The sequence below is a fragment of the Accipiter gentilis genome, chromosome 19 (genome assembly GCF_929443795.1).
Source record: "Accipiter gentilis chromosome 19, bAccGen1.1, whole genome shotgun sequence".
Lineage (NCBI taxonomy): Eukaryota > Metazoa > Chordata > Aves > Accipitriformes > Accipitridae > Astur > Astur gentilis.
In genome coordinates, this window is record NC_064898.1 from 24589732 (window position 1) to 24600577 (window position 10846).

At 39.8% G+C, this 10846-nt stretch overlaps 1 protein-coding gene across 4 annotated transcripts in view; it reads left to right on the forward strand.

Annotated features, from left to right (window-relative positions):
• RSF1 (remodeling and spacing factor 1) overlaps nt 1-10846 on the forward strand; it is a 65612-nt gene extending 54766 nt beyond the window's left edge. For all 4 annotated transcript variants that reach the window (XM_049823628.1, XM_049823630.1, XM_049823629.1 and 1 more), the window contains 2 exons: nt 1286-1477; nt 2969-10846. In XM_049823628.1, the coding sequence (XP_049679585.1) occupies nt 1286-1477; nt 2969-3543 (767 nt within the window). In that variant the 3' untranslated portion in view covers nt 3544-10846. The remainder of the gene's footprint in view (nt 1-1285; nt 1478-2968) is intronic.

The window sequence follows — 10846 nt, forward strand, 5'->3', positions numbered from 1 at the left end:
CTGTCTAGAATATAGATGATGAACATGTTGGAGTAAGTTGCTTTGAAGTACTAGTTTCCAAAAGGAGGGTTTCATGCATGGACAGGTGAAGATAGCTATATGCACTTAAAATAGTTGCTGTCTCCCTGTCCTGACCGCATCATTGCGCTAATTGTAAGCTGTTATCAATGAAGAAGCTGGCAGAGGTCTAAAGAGATTGCTCGTCTATTCTGTAATGCACAGGAGCAACTATTTGTTTCCTGGTGGACACACATACGTGATAAAGTCGGCTGGTTCCACTATCATTCAATATATGTCTAGGAGTATAGTCTTAACTATGTGTTTCTCTCTTTCATCCCTGTTAGTGTCCCTCAGGATCCTGCTTTAAGCCTATATTGAGCTAAGGAAATAAGGTATCCCGCAAGTGGCTTTGTTTTCAGTCTCCAGAGATGGAGTTTCTTTCTGAAGGTGGTTGTTCTTGTTGACTTGCTCTGATTCTTTCTCTAATATTTTAGGAAGTAAAGAGGATGCCACTTTGATCTGTGATTCATGTCAATCACTAACTTAGGAACAGTATGTGACATGTATAGAAATGTATTTTGGGGTAATTGTTTTGGCACAGCTCAGTGAAAAAGCAGCTAAAGTTGATTGAAGGCTATTTTCTGCTGATGTAAATAAATTTAATTCTTAAAGACAGTAGCTGCAGTAGACTGGTGCAGGAAGAACTGTGAATGATGGTAAGTTTCTTCTACACAGTTTCTTTTTTAAGCAAAGTTACGAGCAGGTGAGACTGATTTTTGTTGTTAATTTAAATTCTATAACTCAGATCTTACCGGGAGTTTCATCTTGTCAGTGCTTTTTCATCTAACTATTCTAAAAAGTCTTCAAGTAGAGTACAATTTATTTAGATTTTAAAAAAGAAAGGACTTTACAGTGTCAGTGGTAATGTGTATCATCCACTCCAGTTCCGTAAGGTTGTTTCAGCTGTCAGGAATTGTAGAGGAGGCATCTTTGGCACCAGTAGAGCTGAGGGAACAAAAACACTGGGAGGAAACCTTCTGGAGGAGTTTGGGGGAGACAGGAAGAGGGTTTGTGAGAAGATTTTAAAATCAAGCAATTCTGCGGTGGCGAAGAATGGGGGAACTGATGCATGACCCTGGAACAGGTCAGGGTAACGAGGCACGATACTTGAGACTCTCCTGTGCTGGAAGAGCTTATGATTTTATTGGTGCTGGTATAAAGCTTGTCTAAATTGTGCAGTTTGGCTTTAATGGAATAACACACATCACGGTTTTCTTCTGTACAGAGAGTGGTGATTACACAGATTACAGTGATGATGATTACCTGGAAACTAGGAGGAGAAGATCAAGACGGAATCAGAAGAGACAAGTTAATTACAAGGAAGATTCAGAAAGTGATGGCTCACAGAAAAGTGTCCGATATGGGAAGGAGTTAAGAAGAGTTCATAAACGCAGGCTCTCCACTTCAGATAGTGAAGGTAAAATTAACAGTCCACCATTTGTAGGAGCTGGTATATGTCAGCATTAGCATGAAGAGAAAGTTGTATATAATTTGGAGAATCTTCTTTCTAGAGTTCCTTGATGTTTCTCAGAAACTGTTTCCTTCTGAAACAGTTCACTGGTACTTTATGATGCACTGTTACAGTCGCTCCTCAAAAGTCATCATTGTCTGAATTTACTGTGTCTGAGATTCCAAAATTGGCACTAATGTAACCATTTCATCACTTTTCTGTTGAGAGGCCACAAAGCTTCATCCCACAAGCCTTTAGAGATTCTGTTTTGTAAGAGAAAGGGTATTACTTCTGGTGCCCTGATCGTGTTTGTGCTGGTGGTCAAGACTCATTCAATTTCTTCTTTGAAGGAGCTGTGATAAGAACAGAGGAAGCCTGCTCTCAGTAATGTCAGTCACACCATGAGTGACTGGTGTGCATTTTGATGTCAAATTAGCTTTTACAAAAGCAGCCACTGTCTTCGGGTGCTTTGCATTCTGAGTGCCCAGCTTATGAGACCTTGGGTCTGGCTTTCAGAGATGCTGAGCAGTACAGGTTGCAATGGATGCCAGGCTTCCTCAGAAAGTCAGCCACGCTTGACAGTTCAAGGGCCTCTGATTTGTGGGTAAGTTTTGGAAATGCTGGCCTGAGTTTACAGAGTGTTAAAGGATCCTCTTAGATGAAGGGAAACAAGTACAGTATCTCGAAAACTTGATCTTGTACTTCAGTACAGTCTGTTGTCAGAAGTACGATGTATAGTTTTTTGCTGCCTGCACTTGTGACTTTAAACAGTGCCTGACTGATGGTGTCTTTTCTCCATGGAAATCACAAGGAGACAGCAAATGGTGTTTGGCATTTGATTTTTCAGTCTCTGTCTTTCCTCACCTAAGCTGTCAGTGTGGCTGTCAGTGTGTAGGCAATATTCCAGTTTGCCAAAAAAAAAAAAGGCCTCCCATTAAAGGGCAGCAAACTTCAGGTGACACGTAGGCAGTGTTCATATGCTTTAGAAGAAGTTGTATATAAATTTGGGGGTGGTGGGGGTACAATACAGTTTTGTGTGTGTGTATACATATATATGTATCTTTTTATGATAGTGTAGCCATTATTTGGGCTCTCAGTTTCTCAAGGGTCTAACACAGGTGCCATGAGATTAGGGCTACAGTTCTGTGTTATTGCCGGCATGCAGTTACCACTTTTAGGGGGGGATACACCTGCCTCCAAAGCTTCTGGTACTCCTCAGACTGGAACCAGCATATCAACAAATTGTTGGTCTCTGCTACTTGAGCAGTTATTGAAAAAGGAAAAAGAATGCAAGCGTTTTGACATGATTGGGGAACCTGGGGAAGGAGACAGAAATGCATGTGGTGAGAGAGAGAGAGAGATGGCTTTTTAATGTGTGAAAGATGAAAAATAAAAAAGTGTAATTGTTTCAGTTGCACTCAGATTTGCTAATGGCTTTAAGTCTGCTGCTTATTCCAGAGAGCTACACATCTAAGAACTCTGAAGATGATGAGTCCACAAAGGAGTCAAAGCGACTGATTCGAAAACGTCGGCGAAGTACAGATGACTACTCTGAGGAAGAAGGAGAGGAAGAGGAAGAGGAAGGGAGGCCTGTCCGCAAACGGCTGAATCGAATCGAAACAGACGACGAAGATAACTGCGAAAATGCTAATGATGATGCAGAAACCCCCACTCCTGCAAATAAGCTGCCAGCACCACAAGCTCCTCAAGACAACACCAAGAAGCACTGCTACCGGATAGAAAGCGACGACGAAGATGACTTTGATAATGTAGGGAAAGTAGAGAGCCCTTTGGACTACAGTCTGGTGGACTTGCCTTCCACCAACGGACAGAGCCCAGGTAAAACCATTGAGAACTTAATTGGCAAGCCAAGCGAGAAGACCCAGGCCCCCAAGGACAGCACAGCCAGCGCCAGCCTGGCGCCCAACGGGACGGGGAGTGGGCAGGAAGCAGTAGGGCCGGAGGAAGATGAAGATGAACTTTTGAGAGTGACTGACCTTGTTGATTACGTCTGTAACAGTGAACAGTTATAAGACTTCCATTTTTGTGCTAATTTATTCCACGGTAGCTCATACCAGCGGGCCAGTTATTAAAAGCTGTTTTATTTTTCCTAGAAAATTCTCCACTACAGTATCACTTTTTAGAAGCAAGAATTTCACCAGTCCTGCAGTCTTTCTGTGAAGTGACCAGTTTTGAACTTTGAAGATGAGAATTGCTGTAAATTCCCTCTCTTACCCCCCCCTTCTCCTTCCAAGTCCATGGTCCTGGGTAATTTCACTCACAAAAACCTTATAACAACAAGAGATTTGTATATTTTTGACTTTATATTTCCTGAGTGCATACAAATTTGTGGAAATGGGTGGCCTAAGAAAGCATTCCAAATCGGTCAGGGCCCAAACCGGAACTGGGGTGGGTTTGGCTCAAGGGGTGGGGGTGGGGGGGTGCAGAAGCACTTGTGCTTTAGCTTTTTCATATGAGATATATATTATATTTAAATGTTCACAACTTAGATTACAACTTAACAGACAGTTAAAAAAAAATTAATGTCTGTACTGTCGCATTTTGTGAGTTGTAGGTTAACATACCATAGCTCATTTTAGTAATCACCTTCATGGAAGCAGTTTGATTTTGATACTGGAGGCAGACAGAGTTATTAGAGGCCAATAAGGTACCATAAGCAAGAACTCTACTATCCATTATGACTTGCAGACTTTCCTAATAAACATCCTTTAAAGTGTTTGTACAGTAAAGTGTACTGTAATGAAGTTTTTGACAGTCGAAACACGCTAGCCATGAATTTATAAAGCTATCTCATACCTAGTTCATCAGATGGTCTTCGATGCACAGTGTCTATTGGGAGGACGTATGGATGTGAAGTTAGTCTGTAAGTTGGATGGCATCTTGACGTGCTGCAGACTTGCACAGACAAAAGAACCCTGCGGTAGCTGCCCGGCCACTCGAGTTTCACCATCTGTTGGAGTACTCTGAATGAAATACGTTTGTACAAACAGCACTGACCACAGAAAGACAGTGCATCAGAGGATTGAGGGATTTTCAAATAAACCATGACTGGTCCATTCATGTCCTTAATATCTACTTCAAATTGAAGTAAACAAATGGAACAGTTTTCCTTTTGGAGGTTTTCTGTTTGGGGTTTGTGTGTGTTTTTGTTTTGATTTTACTTATCTGCCTGGATGTATTAGCAGGTTTTGAATGTAGTGTTGGCCTTTGGCCATTAGAATTTTTTTAAAATACGTTTTAATAATTGTCATGTGACCAACTGATTTCAAGAAGGCAGTATTTCTGAGAGAAAACGCTTGACTCCAAGTCATCTCATCAACTTTTCAGTGGGCATGAAGTGATATGTGCTTTTATTCAAGGGGGAAAAAAAAAAAAAGACAACAGAAGAAAAGAAGAAAACCACAACACGGGGCACATAAAGAGCAGAGCTGAAATTTGCTTTGGGTAGCATTCAGTTGTCTCTTTACTCTGAATTAAGATGCAGGCTGTACCATTTGTACATGTTGTAGCACACAGACAGCTCAAACAGATCTGCCAAACATTGAAATCCAAAAAGGTCACATCTATTAATCCTTTTGCTCTGAGATTTGGATTTTTGACTGGTGTTTATGTCCATTGCCGGCAATGGATGCACCAAAACTGCTGCTGCCACCGAGGAGTGAGTTCTCCTTTCCTGCCCCGCCTGATTCCCTTCCATTTTATTGTATTTACTAGTCAGTCATTAAGCACTTCTGTTTTCTTGTAATAAAACCGGCATTAGGCCTTTACTAAATACCTCTCTAGAAAACCTAGATCCAAAAATCACCTACCTTCTGGCCTTGAAAGTCTTGTTTTTGTTTCCCCACCTCTTTCTCCACAAGTTCTATCAGAACCACTCCATGACTCTTACTCATTTAGGTTCTAGTAGTGCACATACCCTGCTATAAAACTAGAATCAGCAGAGACACAGAAAGATGGAACTTGCTCATTATCTGCTGCGCTAAGCAAGCTTGTGATTCAAAAAAATTAGAAATCACTCTTCCTACATGAGAACATAATTCCATTAAAGATTAAATATTTTTCTGCCTTACTGATGTTAACTATTAACAGTTTCCATGAGCAGGCATTAAAACAGAGTAGTGAAAAGCCACAGAAGTTTAGAATGTTCTTAAAAGCATATGTAGCATTTTAAGCTACTCTAGTGTTTTTCTTTGCTTAGGTGATGAATAAATGTAGTGCTTCTACATTTCTAATATACTTGTGTTTTAAAACAAGCAAGAACATATGGCTTCCACTTTTCAATGTTAATAATTGCTGAGCATTTTTCATACTTGCAGTGCAAACTGTCCAATTCACGTGCAGCAACACTGTGCAACCAATGGTTTCTCATTTGTTTGGCAGTGCCATAATCCTTTTTGCTGCCTGATGGAGCCTTTTAGTATCGGATCAGTGCTGCGGCAAACACTTTTGCTTGCAGTCAGCCCCAAATGTTAAATACTTAGTGGGGAAGTAATTGTAAATGTAGGAAAACACAAAAGAGTTACAATACTGAATATACCAACCAGGAAAAAACAGTGGCGAATTAGGGAGTGATGTAAAAGCAGGAAAGACCAGGAAGCAGAATTGGAGCATTGAAGCTTACATCAGGAGCGTTGCATTTTAAAAATGTGGAATGACAAGTTATTACCAAGTTTTACTTTCTATAGGTCACTTTTCAAAAACAACTTTTCTGACTACTAAGAGGTCACCTTTGGTACCTGAGACAGCTTCATCCCCCAGGATCCAGAGTTCCCCCTTAGACCAGTGGGAATGTTGTGCAAGTAAAAACTGCAAAAAATGCCCTAGAAAGTCTTAACATTTTCAAACTCTTATTTCTCTCATTTCTAAGGCATCCTGCTTGGTGGAAAATGTACAGTCTCCTGTTTTGAAAGATGACATTTTCTGACATGAGGCTAGCTGACTGCTGCAGAGGCTTCATGCTGTTATAGTATGTATATGTGATTCCAGAGTGGAAATGTCCTCCTGCTGTCCTTACAGTCTTGTGGTCTTCTGTACTCATCGTAAATCAGAAGTTAAATGTCTTTGAATAGTGATCTTCAGGTGTGGCTTTGGACTAACAGAAAGCTCAAACCATATGAGAAACTGAAAACTGGCCAGGGATTTTTTTCACATAATGGATTTAAAAATACAAGAGCAAGCAGCTATTGGCTGAACATACAAAGCATTTATTCAACAAATTCTTGTTTATTCCACACAGGTTGTCACCAAAAGCCTTGTCTTTTTTAACTGCAAACTCTTCAGAGTGTAACTGATTGGGAAGAAAGTGAATTGACTTCTATGTGGAGTTTTAAGTAGCATCGGTGAGGGGAAGAACCTATAAATCGAGTGGAGGAATGGACTTTTTTTGTGTCACCAAGATAAATGATGGCTGTTTGTTTTCTTCCACGCAGCTCGTGTGACTATCAGCGACACAAAGTACACAGTAGGTCTGCTCTGTAATTAACGAATGTGGTGCGTTAATCTAACCAGAAGGGTAGTTGAATTAAGAACTCGGTTTCACCGCAGTTGCTGTCTTCTAGTTATTGAGTCTTCTAAACCTGAGTATATTCTTGATTTTAAAATGGAAAATGACACCACCAAACTACCAAAAAAACCTTAGCGTTGAAATCTTGTAGGAAGATCAGTGCTGAACAATCAACTCTCTGATAGTTTGACTTTGTACATCTTGAATTACATTATAGAATTACTGCATCTTCTTGATTTTTTTTTAAATGAAAAATTGCTCTAATAGCACTTGAGAGAAACAGAGATGCTTTTTTCTAAATTGCTCATTTATGAAGTATGTCACCTTCAAGATTTCTTTGCATTAAAGTGTCTTAGTCACTCTTCATATAGTGGGAGCTAATGACTTAGTTGGACTTGTTTTTTGTTCACTTCTGTTTTCTAATTGCTGTGTCTGAACTCTTGGCGAGAGACCTTACACAAAGAACCTCAAGGGGAAAAAAATGTATGTTCACAAAAGAAAAACTGTATGGCAGTGGTACACTTGTTCTGATTGTCTTCACATCTATCATTTGAACTACATTGGTATCCAGATCCTACAACTGTTCAATAATTTTAATAGTTCACTGTCAGGGTGTCCATTTTATACCTGTTTTTAGGTGCTTAGGACTTGGTTTGCAATGTTCTTCAATAGGAAGGCCTGGTCTAAACTTTCAAATAATTGTTTCAAATTACATATTTTCACAGACTTCTCTTATGAAAAGTAAATGAGGAATTTTTATGGCACCTACTTTTTTAAATTCACTTTGTACACAGTAATTGAAATAAATTATGGCAGTAATGCCAGCCCCCCAGAACTGGTCTGACGAAGATATATGTATCATCTAGTTCAAAATGGCAATATATAGGCCTTGAAAATTGGTTTTGGTACATGTGCAGCGACTACTATTCACAGGCTTGTAATACGGATATAATGTGCAGCACGCACCCTAGATACGTATTTACATTTGATGTATGCTTCCGATTCACTGGGTATATAAAATCCTTAAATATATAGATATATATATAAAAGATCAAATATCTTCAACCAAAACAGTAACTTTCTGAAAAAATTTGTGTTGAATATGGTGGGGGAAACTCCAGCAATTCATGTGAAGGAGCGCAATTCTGGAATTCCTGAAGTGTTTAAAACTTCTAAAGAAGCATTTAGGATATTGTCTGAAGCAAGGATTTGCAGGATCAAGCCCACATTTCCTGATAGTCTCTTCTTCCTCCCCTTCCCTAACAGTTGGGGTAGGGACTATATCTCGCTTAAAATGTTGGAAGGCAGAAAATAAAAAATCCAACAGAAATGATCCTTATTTTTTTCAGTATATACTGATGTAAGAAAAAATTTATATGACTAATTTTTGGTGCTTTACGGTTGAGTACCCAATCTGAGACCTAGCGGAGAGCTCTGGCTTCAGAAGTATTTATCAGCTGAAAATTATTTCTGAAGCTGGACACCCAGCAGTTGGGGTATCGAAGATTATTAATCACGTCTGAAAACGCGCATCACTTACAAGCTCTTATTTTAGATTAGGTGTAACTAACTGAGATAGTTCCAAACAGCAAAAACATGTGCTTGGGAATTGATTGTCCCAACGCTTCAGAGTAATTTAACTTATTTTGTATATTGCAAAAGATGTATATTGCTTAGTATGACACTTAAAAAAAAAATTGTGTACAGCTTCTGGGGGAAAGAATAGAACACTCTAAAGTAGATAAGAAGTTTTTATAATTGAGTATGTGGTGTAAAGGCTCCAGATTTAACTGCAATTAAAAGGAAGTGCTACAACTTGGGTTTTTGACTATCATTTTGTAAATGCTGTCACCCCGCACCTGAGCTGAGCAGCAGGAGTGGGGACAATATAGCAGTTAGAGGGGACACGTGCTTAATGAAGGCACTTGTCTGCAAATATATCTACTATTGCTACATATAACCCCAAAGGTTACTAACGAGAACTGAATGATAAGAGTCGCTCTGTTCGTTCAGTTGGTTTACTTTGTGCACTTTGCAGCACTTTGTGTATAGTCAGTCTCACTGGTTCCCCAGGTGCAGACAGAGTTGCTTTCTCCTGCTGTTTGAATGCTTGTTCAAATAACAGCAGGAGATGGGGAATGGATGGAGGGAAGCGGAATGGAAAAATGCGTATGCAAACCCATGCCATTTGCAGGACAAGTCTTGGACAGGCCTAAGAACTACTTCTGAATTGCCCTTTAAAGACTGTATTCCCAATGGAAGGTCTCCATTTAGGAGAATCATCCCGATACCCTCCTTGTCTCATTCTGACCTTCAAAGTAACAGGAAAAGTTACTTGAGGTCTCCTTCCTTGAGGGAATCGGTGATGTTCCATCAGCACAATGTGGATGTGGAGAAAATTAGGATCAGTCCGTGGAGTATTATGACAATGTTTGCCTCTGGGGACGTCGGTCAGAGTCCGCACAGTTTGCTTTGTTGTTTGTTCCTGTGTTCCACACAACTAAACTTAGATTAGTCTGTCAGAACTTGACTTAAATGATTCTATGGGGATAGAGTCCTTCTACTAAACCATATGATAGGCCTAGTTACCAGTGCACCATTTGTTAGTTAGAGCAGTTAAAAGTCCTTAATAGATACTAATCTGCTACTCCAGTTAGTGGTAGAAAAGGAAATCAAATCGTAAAGCTATAAGCCTTGTTTAGTTTTCCATTTCATACTCGTTACATGGACTCTAAAATCTTGTACAGTATCTTATTCCTATACTCTATTCATTAAAATGGTACTCCTCCCCCTAACTAGCATTAAAATGATTTGTTGTTGATGCCAATGCGGTCGGTAGTTCCTACCTGCGTTTCACAGCCCTCCTGCAGCAGCCAGGAGATGGTACGTGACCCATTCAAAAGTGTAGCGTCACCGCTCTCGGTGTGCGTGATGGTTCTCGCATAGGCACAGGTCCTGTACGTTAGACAAACATCGGGTAAATTCAGTGTCCCAGGTAACACGGAACAGGTTACTTGCTAGCAGAATGGTTATCCTCCAATATTCTGTGAGAATTAGATCAAACCTGCCAGATAGGTCTCTTAAAATTTAAGATATACTTACATGAAATACAGTTTTGTCTTACTCCTGTGTGCTGTTTGTATGTTTGCAAAGAAACCTTGAGTTCCTTAAAAATGATCTCATTCACAGTTGGCCTCATTTTTGTTTTCTTTCTCTAAAGAGTTAGTTAACATGGTAAAGTTCCACAAGCTGAGCTCTTTATGTAGAGTTTAACCCTTGCGTTTCTGGAGTCCTGAACCTTGATTTTTCAGTCTCTCTTCAATCATGACTTGCTACGGTGTCAAAGGGAAAGGACTGAGGGGACACACACTGTGTGTGTGTGTGTGTAGCGGGGGGGAGATACGTTGAAAAAACTGGAAGTGTTGTTCTTGTTGCACATAAATCGGGTGGTGCTTTCACTGTCTTTTCCCCCCCACCAGTAATACCACGTGCATGTAAAACATGATGCATTAAAACTTTTTTAAATGGAAGTCATGGTGGCCTCAGTGCTCAAAGGGTTAACTGCAGTTTATTAACAGCTAATGTTTTTAGATTTGCAGTACACAACTGTTTAAATACTGTATTCCTTGTAAATGAAGTAAAAAAAAAAAAATGTTAAGGCTGGTGCCAATATTTTTGTTAATGAATTGTTCAGCGTTGTCTCTCACTACAGTCTGGTCAGAACTCTTTGTGTATAAGCTGGGCCTGAAGCCATTTTATAGCTTGTAGGCCTAATTGTGTAACTTTTCTTTCATAATGTTTTTGTTATAATA